This window comes from Pectinophora gossypiella, chromosome 14 (assembly GCF_024362695.1).
Source record: "Pectinophora gossypiella chromosome 14, ilPecGoss1.1, whole genome shotgun sequence".
In the NCBI taxonomy this organism is placed as follows: Eukaryota; Metazoa; Arthropoda; class Insecta; order Lepidoptera; family Gelechiidae; genus Pectinophora; species Pectinophora gossypiella.
In genome coordinates this window covers 10,265,101-10,281,706 of record NC_065417.1, presented here as the reverse complement: position 1 = coordinate 10,281,706, position 16,606 = coordinate 10,265,101, and the positions used below count along the sequence as shown (strand labels likewise).

The 16,606-nt window shown below is 35.0% G+C and overlaps 1 protein-coding gene across 3 annotated transcripts in view; it reads left to right on the top strand.

Moving 5' to 3' along the window:
• Window positions 1-10,947: 10,947 nt before the first annotated feature.
• Window positions 10,948-16,606, top strand: part of LOC126372851 (collagen alpha-3(IX) chain-like) — a 209,622-nt gene continuing 203,963 nt past the window's right edge. For all 3 annotated transcript variants that reach the window (XM_050018763.1, XM_050018762.1, XM_050018765.1), the window contains exon 1: window positions 10,948-11,186. In XM_050018763.1, the coding sequence (XP_049874720.1) occupies window positions 11,155-11,186 (32 nt within the window). In that variant the 5' untranslated portion in view covers window positions 10,948-11,154. The remainder of the gene's footprint in view (window positions 11,187-16,606) is intronic.

The following is a 16,606-nucleotide window of genomic DNA, read 5'->3' as shown; positions in this document are numbered from 1 at the left end:
AATGGGGATGTATAAGATAGAGTAGATAATATATTTGATTGACTTGGCTTTCTCTTTGCTAAGAGCAAACATTAATAACGACCAGCGCAAACAAAGATCCGAACTAAGGGAAACAATATCTGGTTATATGCTCATATTATGTGCAAAGTAGCTCATGATAATAGTACACAAGGAGAATATTGATTCTTGTTTACTTTAGAATGCGGACTTAAAATGTACAGTCCTGAATAATTTTAGATGACACGTCTCGATAACATAAAAAGCTGGTAACCTAAAATACCCAAGTAACTTTTGTAACATTATTTCTCTTAAACGATAATTATAAAATAACGAACAGAAAAAAGCAACTTTGACAAGATGCAAACATGAGTTTCTAATACTTGCTTATAAATAGTGTAGCTACTCAAAATAAAAATAATATAAGTAAAGTAGCTGTAAGTAAAAACATAACAAAATATCATTGTTATTATAATGTACATTAAAACTACTGATGACTAATCTCTATAATAAAAGACTTCTTGAAAATAATAAGACAAGAAGGTAAAGCTTAAAAAAATAGCTACTTAAACTGGATTTTATTCCACCGTACCACCGTACAGACGCATCTAAAGTGGCATGTCATGGTTTAATGGAAACAGCGCGTGCACATTGGGAGTGTGGTACAACATTTTTAAACAATGATTTTATCTTTACAACTTCTAATATATAGCTTAAACTAATCAATCAAACCGATAGGTACTACATATTTGAAAGACGAAGAATCCAGTACAACAGCGAATCAGCACATAATTGTCAAGACTAACTGACTTCTAAATAAATCAATGTAAGAACATCCCTACGACTATGACTAACAATTAGTATGCAAAGTATTTAGCAGAATGTTTAGCTCGAATTGACTGATTTACTTATTTACATCTGCCAAATATATAGCTAATTAATAGAAATCCACCAAGATTATAAGTAGTTAGTTCTCGTAACGATTGATGGGAATATGAAACCGTCAGGGAATCTCGTAGTAAATATCGAATTATTTATACCAAGAAGTAAATTCTTAATAAACATTAATATAATTAGTAGACCACAGCTGGTTGTTAATATTGGTATACATAACAAGAGAAATAGCTTACTTCCTTGAATATTAACATAATACGATGTTAGATGGGTCTATAGACGTCGATGTATAATAATTACCTGACGTATGATAAAAGAAAAATGCTTTGTAACGTGTAAGTTCTGAATAAATAAAATACCGAGGCACCAAAGACATATACAATGAAAACGCGAAATGTAAGACCTTAGATGCAATATGCGAATAAACTACATGTTATAGCGTTTATTTAAAAATGTTTGCGGAAACCCCTTATAACTTGCACCACGTGAAGCCACTTGCGACTACATATTTACCACTCCGGAACAGTAGCATGTACATACATAAGTTCTCTTTGCGAAACAACGCAATTTCGCGTCACTTTATGTAACACATTGTTTTCTCAAAGATACTGGTGCTTCTGAATTCGTATGCGCATTTTGTTTTCTATCCTGCTCGTCTAATCGTATAAGTTCTTTAGGTGCGCCGAGTTCTTCCATTGAAATATAAATTTAATATTAAAGTTTTTTTATCTTCAAACTTTCATTGGCCTGTGCATAACTCACTGATATCATATTACCTACCTATAGGGTTATCAGTGGAAACCTGTAATTATTATTTTCAGCTGTTATGATTGTTGTTTACTTGTTGGTTTTCCTAAAATTTATGAAATGAAAGAAATAAATATATGGGAATATCTTCTTTATTGAGCTAAAATACCTTTTGTAGAATTTATTTCTGTGGGAGTGTAGGGAGAGGTCGATAGGACAGTTAGATAAGTTGTACGAAATAATTTGTATAAAATTTTAATACGAGTAGGTAGAAGGAAGTTGAAAGGAAGATAATTCGAAAAAGAACAAGCTGCGTGTAATTGTTAATATAGGTATAGTATATAACTACGAGTACTACAACTAGGTTTTTATTACCAGTTTTCGAAAACCGAAATCGAAATATAAACATCGACTACCACAAACATAAATATTATTATAAGATATTCTTAATGAGTAGCCGAGCAAAGCAAAAACAACCTAATAGGATTAAGGTTGTATTTTAAGATAATGCTTCAAGTAAATATAATTTTCTGTAGAACGCTAATAATTTCCGTTAAAGTGTATTTCACAAGGCTCTTTAAGACTCAAATTTAATACAATATGGAAACCTCGTGTCGTGGTTATCGTCTATTTTGCAAATTGTAACTTGAACTAAACGTTACATAGGCAGCCAATATTTCGTTCAATATTACATGTTGTAAGAATAAAATATTGTGAACAGAAAATGTTATTTGTAACTACCTACTATATCTACCTAAACCTATGGTATCTAAAACTAAATTAGGTGTCTCTTTGTACCAATTCCCTGGTTAGAGAATGGTTTTCATTTTCACCTTCTTTTACCCTCTTTGGGAATTCAATTTCATTTTTGCAATAGGTACCCTCTGGTCCCTTTTGTACAGGTCATTAAAGCTTTCATCGTAAGAGAATGTTATGTTCTGTGAATCACACCGCTCTGTAAGTAAAGCGATGCTTTGTTTTATGTTCGAAAGCATGTTGGAGCGTGTCCACACGGGCGTTACCGGTCCGTTGCGTTATAACACCGCTCTACGTTTTCAAAGTACTGTGTGCCGCGAAGTCGAACGCTTCGTGTGGTATATGTAGAACTTTACGGCGCAGGCGTCGCGATGGGGCCAGAACGCATCGTGTGGCCTCAGTCGATCTATCATATTTTTACATAAATTTATTTGTCTGGGTAGAGGCTATAGTGAAAATTGTTGAGCCGTTTTTTGCTTCGATATTCAAAACCGTTGTATTGAAACTCCATGCAATTCAGAATTGAGCGTTATTTAATAACTAGGTAAAATGTTATTGTATAAAGTATCTACGCCACTTTCATGTTTTTATATCAGATTTTCAGATATAACGAAACGTTGATAATACTTATCTTCTTTTTTAAATCTCCTTTATTTTTTTAAGTTAGTACTTCATTTTGGAATAATGAATGAATATCTTCTTCTATCCTGTGGGTTGTGAGGTGGAGTATTATTAACCTCATCAACCCTGGTGTCAGGGTTACCTACTATTGAGCCGTCAAAGACCCCAGGCACGGCTCATGTAACGACTACTTATGTACATCGGTCTTGTTGTATAACTCTTTTTCATTTATTTGTGGTAGCTAGTAATTGGTCTTTACTTACTACTTAGTGTAACATTGTGTGAATTAAGCTGTAAGGGCCCCAACCAAAAAAAAAAAAAAAAAAACAGTATGTTTGACAGACTGAAAAATATCCTCACATTTGAAAAATGCAGTTTGAGCTTACAAACTGTTACCTGTTTTATCCAACTGAACGATGTAATGGAGGACTTTAATATATGTAATATAGTTCCGTTTATTTCCGTTTATAGCACAGACCAGGGTATACAGGCTTAATATATAAACAGGTCTAAAGTTTAAGGTCGCACGGTCTATCTTGAGGCCATACAGCACATTCTTGGCAGTACTTTAACTTATGATACATACAGTAATGTAGTTCACAGAACCGAACATCTGACAATACCGACGGTATCCGTGAATCGAATATAAATGATATGTGAGAACCAAAAATTGTGTTGTAAATCTCTTGGCGTTTTGTTAACGGTCTACGCAAATGATTCAATTTACATAATGTATCCAACGTTTTACAATATCGAGTCCTGAGAGCAATGACTTTAGGTTTGTACTAAGCAATGATAGTTGTACTATGACGTGAATTGGTATAACTTATACAGGGTGTTAGTGACATCCTAACGAAAATTTTGAGCGATGATTCTGACTTGATAAGAAGTGGATTTTCAATCGCAAATTTAATGTTTATTTTTGTGTGTTTTTTTTTTTATTATTATCAACTCTATACTTTTGCATCCGCCTCAGTATTCATTACGATGTCACTATCACTCTGTGTACTTTAGAAGATTGTTCTAATTATTCCCGTTGTCCATGTCAACTAGATTATATCATAAATGACTTTTATTCTATAAATAAGTATATGTGTGTTAACACACTGCTATTAAGCAGTGGGTGTAGTGTAGCTAATAATTGAAACTTGCATGCAGATTTATTACGCGTTACTAAGGATTAAAAAAAATCTCCAACTATTATTACACTCAAAGGTCGTTTGTAAATTGTTCTGTACTCTCCTATGATTTCATAAAACGTTCACAAAATTAGCTCCAACATTAAAACTATTTTCGACGCTATTATTTTTAATAACACCTCCGTTGTTCCCAGCTCATTAAAATTTCGCTTCGTACAAATTGTCCAAGTTATCTTTGATATTGTTATTTTGCTTTGTTCACTAAAAGCTTGTCGTTGAAAGTGTAGTTACTTAGCTATTTAAGAACGCTTCGGTTATTTCAGAGGTCGTTGCTTCTGCTCCCAGCTCAGTGTGAATTTACAATTATGTGTGATGTCGAAAATATCGGATTCTTTAATACATAATTCAGTTCTAAAGTTCAGTATCAATTAGAGCAAAATTTCATCGCAGTGTTGTCTTCTTGACGTGATTTACTGTAGGTTTGCCTAATGATGGCCAAATGTAGAGTACTGTAAGCTCTCACCATCATGGTGGAGATAATTCATAATATCTTAGGAATATTGGAACATAATAATATAATATTATAATATTCACAAGTAGAAAATGAAATACAGACCTAAACCAATGTATGTCGAATTTGTTTTCGAATTCATGTTTGGATCTTAAATGATTCACAGATCACGTGCTCAGCGGTAAAGGAAAACATCTTGAGGAATCCCACATTACCGAGAAATGCATTTTCGGAGGTATGTGACCTAACCTGTATTGGGCTGGTTTTCCCTTCGCGGGTTGGAAGGTCAGACATAAAAAAACGGGAAAATGCTAGGGAGATGATGATGAACAAGTAGGTAATGAAAAATGTGAATCTAATACAGAATGTATAAAAATATAATTATAGCTAAAATATATTTCTGAAAGCAGCAGCATTTACGATATTTAATACCAGCAATGTATTCACGGAAGTGATCGAGTTTACGAACTCATAACGTACGGAGCGCGAGTATCTTTAGATTGCAATTAAATTTTATTGATTCGTTCAACTTGCACTGAGGCCATGTACGTAAAAGCTTTTATGTAAAGAACTGGCATAAAATCTTTCCTGTGGCCCTATCAGGGTGGGCTAAACCTTATATTTGGATTATACTCTAGGTATCGCAAATCATATTTAATCACAGAGTTCAGACAATCGGCTGATGAGTTTATTATATCATGTAATTGTCTGGAAGTACGTTCACAGTGTTTTAAACGCAATTAAGCCTTGACAGACCTGCAAGTTTTTTCTAAATACGGTCATTATGTTTTATCAATATGTTTTCCAAATTTAGATTGGTCATCAAATATGAAAAAAATAACTACTATATCACTTGGTAATGCAACGAAATCATATAACACAACCATGACAAACATGCTGGCTTTTTGGTAAAGTTAATGGTATCTGCCAGTTTCAGTTATGCCACACATCCATTAAAGGTACGTACATTGTGTATATACACTATCGAACATGTTTGTACAGCAGTAGCGCTCAAGGTGGTTCAACAAAGCAACCACGAAATTCACAAAGCAATCCCAATTCCCCATAACATGTCGTAACCAAACAGACCTCTGTCAAACGTATTCTCAATTAGTCTGAAATACGCAAAAGGCGTATTCCCAAATGCGAATTCGCTTTTCACATAAGCGAAACTCATGGCGAGTGCCCAGTCGCCTGTGACGCGTTTCAACGTGGTCGTAGCAATCAAAGTTGTAATTAGCAACTAGTGAAACAGCAAATTAAACGTCCTTTCATGTGACAAATTTGCGTAGACCGTCGCACGGCGTGGATGTGAGCGGATGTCAACGACGACGAAATGAAAGCTTGATTGGACACACGGTTTTGTTTTGATCGAAAGGTGTTTTAAATATACTGCTTCGACAGCAATAAACTCCCTGTAGGTGGAATGTCATTTTAGGATACGCCAAATAAGTCAATATACCTTTTTTTTTTTTTTGGTTTGGTTTTCCCCGAAGGGTAAGGCAAAGGGAACTATGCCCATACAGCCATGTCTGACGTATTTTTTTTCTTGATGATTAATGAAATGATGAAAGGTGATGATGATGAAACCTAAGCCCCCACCCTCGGAGTAGACTCCTACTCCGAACCCCAAACGAATTAACTCAAAAGTCCGCATAAACTTTTGAGTTATGAAGCGGCTTCCTGACACGAAGCGAAAATAGGCAGATACACTTTGTTTATTGAATACTCCAATATAATAACACTCGCGAATGTCTTCCGACTAACTTAATGCGATCATTAACCACAAAACACCACTTCGTATTAATTATTTAGATTATTCAATGAAGAAAGCAACTGTCCCGTTCCCGCCTCCCGCCAAAAAGCCAAGTCAATATACCATTATCAACCGTCTCTGTCGTTTCACGGCATGGCAAGATTAGTGCAAAGCCTGCTGTTCAGTCAGTTTGGACGTTATATAACCAATAAATCATTTTATTTTTATTATTTATTAGTCTTATTAGATGGAGAAACTGTAAAAGTATTTTCACAAATCCCATTTAATTTTGCACCAAAACAAAAATTAAAAACGAAAAATATTTTTAAAAACTTAAGTGCAAATTGAAAAGCTTTATTGAACAGAATTATCCACAAATCCACATCTCGTGCATTTAATATTGTACCCGACCGCACTTCACTCTAGTGACAATTTTGAATTTAGAAGCGGAATTCGAAATTTGAAAATTAGAAGCCCGCATTAGCAAGTTTCATGTTTGTTGCGACAGGTTTTGCGTTTCGTTGCGGTTGCTAATTTAACAGTTAATTAACGGTCGTTTGCACGTGAGGTAGCGATTCTGATTTGCGGTCCGCTATTGTTGCCGTGTTTGTTTAGCCATTGATTGGTCAATATTCTTCATTTAAAATGTAGAAAATGTTTACCTAGTGAATTACTAACGTAACAGAGATTTTGGGTCAAAAATGTTATTACGTACGTTTTCAATTGACTTATTTAGAGACAGTAAAAAAGATTTTAATAAAATTATTAAAACTTACACACGATCTGTATATATAGTTTGGCAAACGAATGAAAAATATAATATAAACTCAGTGCATTAATTTGTACAAAAAAGAACTTCGTCTAAAACTATACTGGTCTATCTAACTAATAAATTATGTGCATAACCAGGTCTTTCCATCTGCACTTCCAACACCGGATATACAGGCTCTGTATAATTAATGGCCACTAAAAGTAAAGTAGGACGATTATTACGATGACCAATTTACGTGACCAACAGTCATCTATAATTATTTCAACTCATTTCTCCCGTCGACACGTCGACGCTTAGCTTTAGCTCCACTTTATGAAGTTATAAAATATTATAATGTATAAACTAGTTCTTCATTACAGATTTTATTTGAATATTTTGATATTATAACGTTCAATGATTTTCTTTGATTATCCTACTAATGGTAAAGTACAGAGAAACAGTAGATTAAAATGATATGTAGGTACCAACTTAATACATTATTTTTGTGAAGATAAATGAAAACTTAAACCATAATCACACACAAATACACTTCAAAATGGTTGCGACTTTCATACAAATTGCAATCAACATACAACATGACACTCATAATTGAATATCACGATAAAATTTCTTTTTTTTAAGAGGCGTCTATAATCTTTCTACCGCTGACAAGAAAAACAAACATCTCTCAGCACAACAACTAAATTGAGACAAGAATAAACCAGTTAAGTAAGTTCCTATTTGGAAACACGTCTTCGATTGATAGAAAAATCAAACACTATCATTACACACTATTGAAGTTCTATACAAAGACTTATTACCGCCAAACGTTCGGCTTACTAACCTATGGGTCGAGTTTGAAATGTTTCTCCGCTATTCACACATTGACACGTCAAATCAATATTTACACAAACAACATTCAAGTTTCGTTTTGAAATGAAAGCGAAAAAAATGTGAGTGGGACAACAGGTCGAGTGTACAAATAAAGTTTTTGAACGTATTCGAAACTGCGGTTTGAATATATTTGATTAAAGAATTTATAATTGAAATGTATATTGTTTGATTGGCAGATATTGGCAGAGATTTGCTTTCGACTATACTCATCAAACCACCTGTTAGAAGTAATTCTTATATATAAAACAATAATTGTCTAGTTAGACGCGCTAATTTTAGTAAGACAGATGTAAACTTGGCATAGGTTTCCATAGGGAATAGTTTATCTAGACGGATGAGTCTGTTGGGTACAATGCCTTGTCTTATGACTTAAATAGTAGACTTGCTAACATTCCCGTAATTTTCTTTAACATATATACACGACAGAATTATTTACGGATTTGACCCATTTATTTACTCTTAAACTTATAGATAATATGCGTAATGTAAAATAGTTATATAAATGTAACTTTTAATTTTCTTAAAATCAAAATAGTCAACTACTGCTTAGTTATTCTTTTACGCATACACTCATATCATTCAAATTTGATCTGTTATATCTAAAGCTGTTACACCTATAAAATACCTAAATGATAAACCATTCCACGTCGTTAGGTCAGCGAATTTATTTTAGTATAGTGTCCTTTTTGCTGACACTTGTCGTACCTATACTTATCGCAGTAATCGCTATTGTAAATTATTGATTTTGATTAGACTTACTTTGCAAAAAAGAATATGTTTCTTCTTTTTTCTTAGATAATATGGAGTTTAGATGAAATGTCCGAAATAAAGTATATTTTTATTTTATTTAGACAGTTGTTTATTGGTTGAATAGAAACACATGAATGAATCCGGATTTATTTTTACTAAATAATAGCAATATTTTATTGTTTCTATATTCGCTTAGCTTTAGGAAGAACTGTACTATATATTATTTAACTATAAATAATATTATGTTTTCTGTATGAATATACTAGTGTTTAGACAAAAGACACTTGTTCAATGAATATTATAGCATCTTCTTTTGAAATTGTGCGTGGGTGACCACGCAATTGTTTTGTTCGTAATAAAGGTAGATATATCATATATCAATATGTCACGGGATATTTCAAAGACAGGTACGTAACTGTATTTACGTAATTGTATTTTTCCTACTGTCTAGAAATGTTCCATACGCACTATTAAAATTAGTATTCTGGCAGTAGTTAGCCTAATGGCTAGCCAAGCCCGGGTTTCTGGCCGGGCCTGGGCCCGGGTTCGGGTTAATACCCGATCTAAACCTTACAGCGTTCGATTCTTCTATCGTGTGGATTGTGAGGTGGATTACCAACCCCATCAAGCCTGGTGTCAGGGTATAACTGAGCCGCCATAGGCCCTTGACATGACTCATGTAACGACTACGTACTTACATCAATAAGTAATAACCGGGACCAACGGCTTAACGTGCCTTCCGGATCATCTTACTTTTTGGACAATTAGGTGATCAGCCTGTAATGTCCTAACCAAACTAGGGATCACAAAGTTATTTTTGTGATTTGTCCCCATCGAGTTCGAACCCGGAATCTCCGGATCGTGAGCACAACGCTCAACCACTGGACCACGGATGCCGTTAAGCGTTCGATTAAGGTGATTTTACTCCGCAGACTAGACAATAAATAAACCCTCGCTTAGTCTTTACCGAAAAAATGCATGGCTGGGAAGTAAAGGTGACTTAACTCTAGACAATGAATAAAGAACTCCCGCTATCGATCAGAGACCGCGGATTCTTCCAATATATTTTCATTGCGAAAAATTTCATTTACTCTTTCCCGATTTTCTTTTCCGATATATATATATCAATGCGTATAGTAATGGTATTATGTCTAAGTCCTGAAAGTATATGACATGTATTTATTTTGTTTATGGACCGCATAAACCTAATGATGAATAATGTTACAAAACAATCAAATTATATGTATAAGTAGAATTAGAATGAAAGTTTTATATCACCAAACAATGAAGAATCAATGAATCATTCAATTGCTTGAACAATTGACGCATCGTTACGAATCAATCCTACTTATCTGAACCAGAAAACTGGAACAAAAAGAGCAAGTCATCTTTGAACAAAGTCGGGGATTAAACGGAACTAAGTTTCAAAATAATCCTTTAAAAACAAGACAAAAGGGGCGAACGTTACAACAAGAAACTTTTTCAATATCCCCTTTAGATACAATGGCCAAAGCTTTTTCTATACGAGCCACAGCCACAGCGTATCAAATTTCACACAGGATAGCGGGGTTACGTTATTTTATTATATGACCTGGGGGAAAGTCTGTCACGCTTTGTTGTAAAGTTATTATTATGACATATTGTAAGTATATATAATTTAGAATAGTTTTTAAGAATCAGCAACTAAGTAAGTTTGAAAATAAGATTCAAACTTTCTCCAGTTTTATGAAATCCGTCAAATATCTAAAACCATAAAATTACACATTTATTTTAAACTTTCATACGTAGAATAATATCGTTAGCCTTCACGCTTAGTTTTAAAATTAAAACTGAATATTTTTATTAGGCTAATCTAATTAAGCTAATCTTATCAAAAAACGCATTTTTCAACAACCGCACGCACTACGCACACTCGAAACGTTACGGAAATACTCTGTGTGTAACGTTCCATATTCCGGCTCATCTCTCGTTTGTCTGGTACTGGGCGAAATAGCGTCGTCTGGCGGGTGGGGAAAGTTCATATTCGAGGTGCGGCGGTCTCTCTGGTAGGGCGGCCGCGGCGTAAGCTAGAGACCACGTGCACAAGTTGCGCTTACTCGCTTAGTTCTTCACCAACTGTGTGGGAGGTTAGTCCGCTACATGAATAATATGCTACGCAAGTGCCATGCGCTTTAGCGCGCACGCGAAAAAGCGTTTTTCGCTCGCCGCCGCGTGTGTGAGTGCCGCCACGTGATTTTGACAGAGCGTTCGTCCCCGGGTCACGTCACGCGAGTGAGAGTGTTATTATCAGTTCCCTGATAACCCAGCATGCCCGTTTGAGATTCAAAACGGCCACAGGATGATTACAATGGGGTTCACGGCCAGTTTTCGGTAAGTTGAAAACGCTTTTGATTAAATCACAGTTGAAATTAAATTTCGCCGCTTCAAACTTCCCCGTTTCTTGTGGGCAATATTGCTTATCATTTTGAAATAGACTTTGATTACTGTTGCTTAGGATCCCGAGTTTGTTTTGAAGTAGAATTATATTCTCTTGATATTTAATACGTAAATTTTCATTTGTAATGAATAGCGAGTTTATCTTTGTTTGATGCTTTTGAAATGTTGCGAAAATTATGTTGAATATTTACGACTTGTTATTATCCATTTTAATGTTTACCTCTTTGATAGATAATTATATAATGTTAGTAGTAATTAAGTATTATACTGCTTAAAAGGGTTATTGTCCTGCATTTCTGTCAGTAGAAAACATAGAAGCCAACAGGCAAAGGAGCAACGCTTCACCGTACATTAAATTCATTGTTTATGTATAGCCTGTTTACTGCGCATGCTCAGAGCTATGTCAACAGGCTATACGTATGAAATATGTGCGTTTGTTCGTTTGAATTTTAATGTATTAAAGCATTATTAATAGCTGTTTGGCGAAACTCCCGGTCGTGCCCGAAACTTTGAATGAGTTGCCATTTTCAAATGAGAAAAGTAATTCAAAGTTAAACGTACTTCGAGGGTTTCGCAATTTTCGCATATATACTGTTTTATTATTTCGCATCTATTAACCAAATCTATTAAACAAGTAGGTGGGACATTGAAACTATAAAATTAGATTCATTCTTAAGATAACTTTTTCGCAATAAAATTTTTCCTCTTTTAACGATTCAATGAACTTTCAATATTTAGCAAGATTGTATAAATAGACTAAGGTTTATATTACAAAAATGGAGGGCCGAAGTTTCAACGATGTTTTTCTTTTTATTGAATAAAAAAGAAAAACTAGAAAGAACTTAGGCACTCTAACAAAAAGCTCTTCATAAAAAAATATATTAATATTTTTAGCCCAGGCTTTTTACCAATTCCCCGTAGATAGACAATAAAAGCATCAATTTGTAGTTTATTAAATTGTATCGTTTTTCTAGTCTAGTCGTTCTAGTTTAGACTCTAAAAATATTATCTGTCCTTGATTATATTGCCGCTTGTTTGACAAAAACGTGAGCGAAATTACAAATTCGCTAAAGACAATCGATTATGTCTGCGTTCATGTATTGTTTTTGAATTACGTATATTGAAGGCAATTTTATTAAAGGCTTTTTTATAACCGCGGTGAAAAATTGCTTTTATGAATGTTTTTTACTACTAAAGTAAAATAATCTTGGAGTTGAGTTGACTCAGCGAATAGATTGTGAGGATTATTATGAATGTCGTCTCCCAAATAATGGACTATCAATAAAGACCCTATCCGACTAGGACAACATGCAGTTGTATAAATGACGCCTCACCTGCTGTCTTGTTGGTTGCGCAACCTAAAAAACACCAGCTGGGTTGAAAAGACCAAATCAAAGCGATTCATCTATAAAAGCAAAAATTGCTATTTGACATTTGTGTGCAATTTGCACTTACTTTTGTATGCGCAAATGTCAAATTGCAATATTGCTTTTTTAATGAATTGCTTCAATGTGGCCTTTTTAACCCCCAGGTGTCTTTTAGGTTGCGCAACCAGCAAGACACCAGGTGAGGCACCGTTTATACAACTGCATGTTGTCCTAATGAGATGATACATTTTGTTGGTGACGCGGCCGTAGTGGCATCACCATGGGGTCCAAGTGAGATAAGGTCCTTAGGGTAATGTGTGAATATGTTACCATACGGATCATAATACTTAATTATTCATTTTTAAATGAGTACGAATATCTACAATAGGTACAACACGGTTTATTGCACATAAACTCATCATAAAGGATCATTAAAAAATTGCAACAGGAGTCCTATCGGCGACCTTATTACTTAATAGAAATTTCTTTCAGGGTGTAATAAATTCACGTACACTGGGATACGGATACGTTTAAAATTATTTGAGTTAATATCAAGTGAAATCGTAATAAAAGTGAAATTGAAAATAAAAAAAAAACAAACTTTTTGATGGATTTTCCGACAGGAAATTCCACTTGATATTACCTCAAGAGTCGTGGTCTGATCACCACCCTCAGTATTCGTTACGATGTCACTAACACCCTGTATAAAATCAATTTCGAAACCGTTTTATTGCTCACATCTCGTTAAGCTACAAACGTAAACTAATGGATTCTAACTACGAATACACCGATGAAATATTTCACAGACTTCAAATACAGGCAAATAGCCTCTATGACATTTAACATTTTACTACTACGAAGTTAGTTCAAAGCGAAAATAGAGTGAGAAACGATTATTCGAATAATGATGCGCTGTGACATATGCCGACTCTCACGGCTCATTCGTTTGCATTACTAATAAAGTCTTCGTTCTTTTGTTTATTGAAGCTCTAATTCTTGCGACAGACATAAATGTAAACTGTATACGACTTTTAAGCCGTGTGTTGTAGTACATTAATAAGAGACGCGGTAGCCGGCTCGGAAATATCACAGTTCTGGCGAATTAGGTACCACACTAAACAGTAGAATTTGATTTTGCCTACAATGTGAATCTAATACGTGATTGATCGTGTAGACAGACCATGGTATAAGAATACCAGCAGGGTCTGCATGACAACCGCGCCGCGCGCTTCGCGAATTATATTGAGGGTCACAACCAATAAACGCAGGGAGTGCTATCTACCTTAGATAGTCGTCGTTTGGCTATTGGTCAAAGCCCACGATGTAATTCGCGTCGCGCGCGGCGCGGTTTCCGTGCAGAGCCGGTTGGTATGCTCAAAACTGACAGCTAACATTTCAAGGTTAGCCCAGCTGACGTCATCCCGCCCTGTATTGCCATTTTGTAATAAATAAATTACCCACGACCAATGTTCTTATATTTATTTTGCAAGGAAATTTTGAACTTATATTAAAATATTTACTTATAGTTTAAATATTTTTTGTATGTAGTTGCAATAGAATTTACGTCCTTGGATCATTGGAGATACCAATTGAATGGTAACACTTATGTCATCAATGGGCTAGCAATGACGGCTCGTCATAGGCTTGAGCTTGATACCTGGTCTTCTCATACCATGGTGTAGACGACGTATTCATTTGTACTCACTGATCATCATCTTTGAACGGGTTTGACCGTGCTCGCCCGTTACCGTCTAGAGGTATAATCTAATCGCCGAAAGTATAGAGGAGGCATTATAATGAAAAATGGCGAGGGATAGCGAATGGCAGTAAATTAAAAAAAAACGGCCCAGCGCATTTTATCGAAGTACCGCCATAATATTCTACAAAAGCACAACATGAGGTCGTCACCGGAATCTTTTCTATGTAAAAGGACTGGTTGTCTATATGTATGAAAACGAACACGAGTACGAGAGAGGCAGCATCATTGATAGGTTTATCCTAAAATAATATCAATATTTTTTAAAATAATATAAAGATAGTACTCTTATTATAGTGCAGTTATATGCTCTTATGGCGTGATTCTGTATAGTCTATGTTATCATCCTTTTTACACATAGGTCCTTTCCCTGTATTTCGCATCGTAAATGCATCTATAAATATCGTGGCTGACTTTGACGTATCTTTATTTTTTTGCTAAAGTGATTTGGGTTTTTTTGCCAATTGCAAAAGGTGCAAATCAGTTTCGGCAAAAATTTCAGATACGTCAGTTCACGAAATCAGCGACGATATGCTGTTAAAGAAGTCTCGTAAATGTATACAAACATTTCCCATTAGATACAAAAGTCTTTAAATTTATAGCAGAATTCCAACTTATTTTAAAACGTGGTGACTGCGAAGGCCATTCTCCATTAGAGTTCCTTTTATATAAAGAGAAAAAAGAACCTTTTACGATGCGATGGGACGTGGTGGCTGGAGTAATGGCAATTGATGGCTAGTTGTGGCTAAGCAACCTCGAGTCAGTGAATAGTAAATTGCCGCTGAGTATTTTTCCTTTAAATTCCTTCTTGCTTCCGATCCGCTTCAGAAGCTTGTAGTTAATCTTTTGAGGTGGATTATCAACCTGTGCAACCCTGGTGTCAAGGTTATTATTGAATTACAAACGGCCCCGTTCGTTCGACGTCAATAAGTAGTAATCAGGACCAAAGGCTTAACGTGCTTTTTAAACCACGGAACATTTTACTTTCGGACTTTTAGGTGATCAGCCTGATATGTCCTAATCAATCTAGAGATCACAAAATGATTAATGTGGTATGTACCTAACAGGGTTCGAATCCGGGGCCTCCAGATCATGAACCCAATGCTTAACATGAACCACATTGTTATAATTCATTTTGGGGAGTAGCACCCCAAGTCAATGGTAAACTGGTACCTAGCAACCACATTCGGTATTGGTTTCTAAGTGGATTGAAAACGGATGGAACAGCTTACAGCTCACACAGTACGGTCACGAGAATTAATATGTATACACTTTGTTACCATGTCACATTAACTTTTTTGACAAATTGAACTGTAAGTCTCACTAAATGTCAAATATGTTAGTGCGACAGAGTCCTAAAGTGGGTACATTATATTGCTCATGACTGTACAGCTTAGCTACCTGTCAGCTGATAAGTTTATAGGAAATCATAGTGTATGTGACAGTTGATAACTACACTCCTCCCGTTTGCTTGTTGATACGTGCATCTTTATCATTGGACATATCACCTGTTTCATTGTTTATGCATAGAAAATACTATTGTGGCAAACGGCGATCAGCACATCGATTATACCTTGAGAAGGGTAAAGCCAGTTTGACGTTTAGGACACATATATTTGTGAACGTATATTAAATATGTTTGTATATTATGTTAGATTCCCTAGAGGTGGCTGCCTGTCAATATATTAGATGGATGGGCTAACCCTCAGTGAGCGAAAGGGTAAAAGGCATATATTTGAACTTTAGGGTAAATGGGTGTTTATTTCCCTTTTTATCGCTTAAATTTATTTCAGTTATAGGTACTTTAATATTAACCCTAAAACGCCGATCTAAATTCTGATATTTCGACAGATAAGGGTTAAAATATTGGTCTGATGACGTGAAATTGTCAAAGTGTGATTCAGAAGCAAACGAAATAGCGATTTCTCATTTTTAACGCAAAACCAAAAGGTGGTAATTATTTCAAATGGTGTGAAATGTAAGCATCCAATACGCATGACCAACTTAAACTTTGCTGTCTGTGCATAATTCATTTCCTCAAACTGTTTGACATGGCATAAACGTAACCAAAAATATATTTGTACCTATTCATATTATAATGAGTTGTTCTATAGTAATATTGTACCCAAACAAAATTACTGTAAAAATAAAAAAGTAGTAAAACTCATTAACACAACAGTCTAATGTTCGTAATTACGTAGTGATTATATTCTCTTTGATTCTTGTTACGA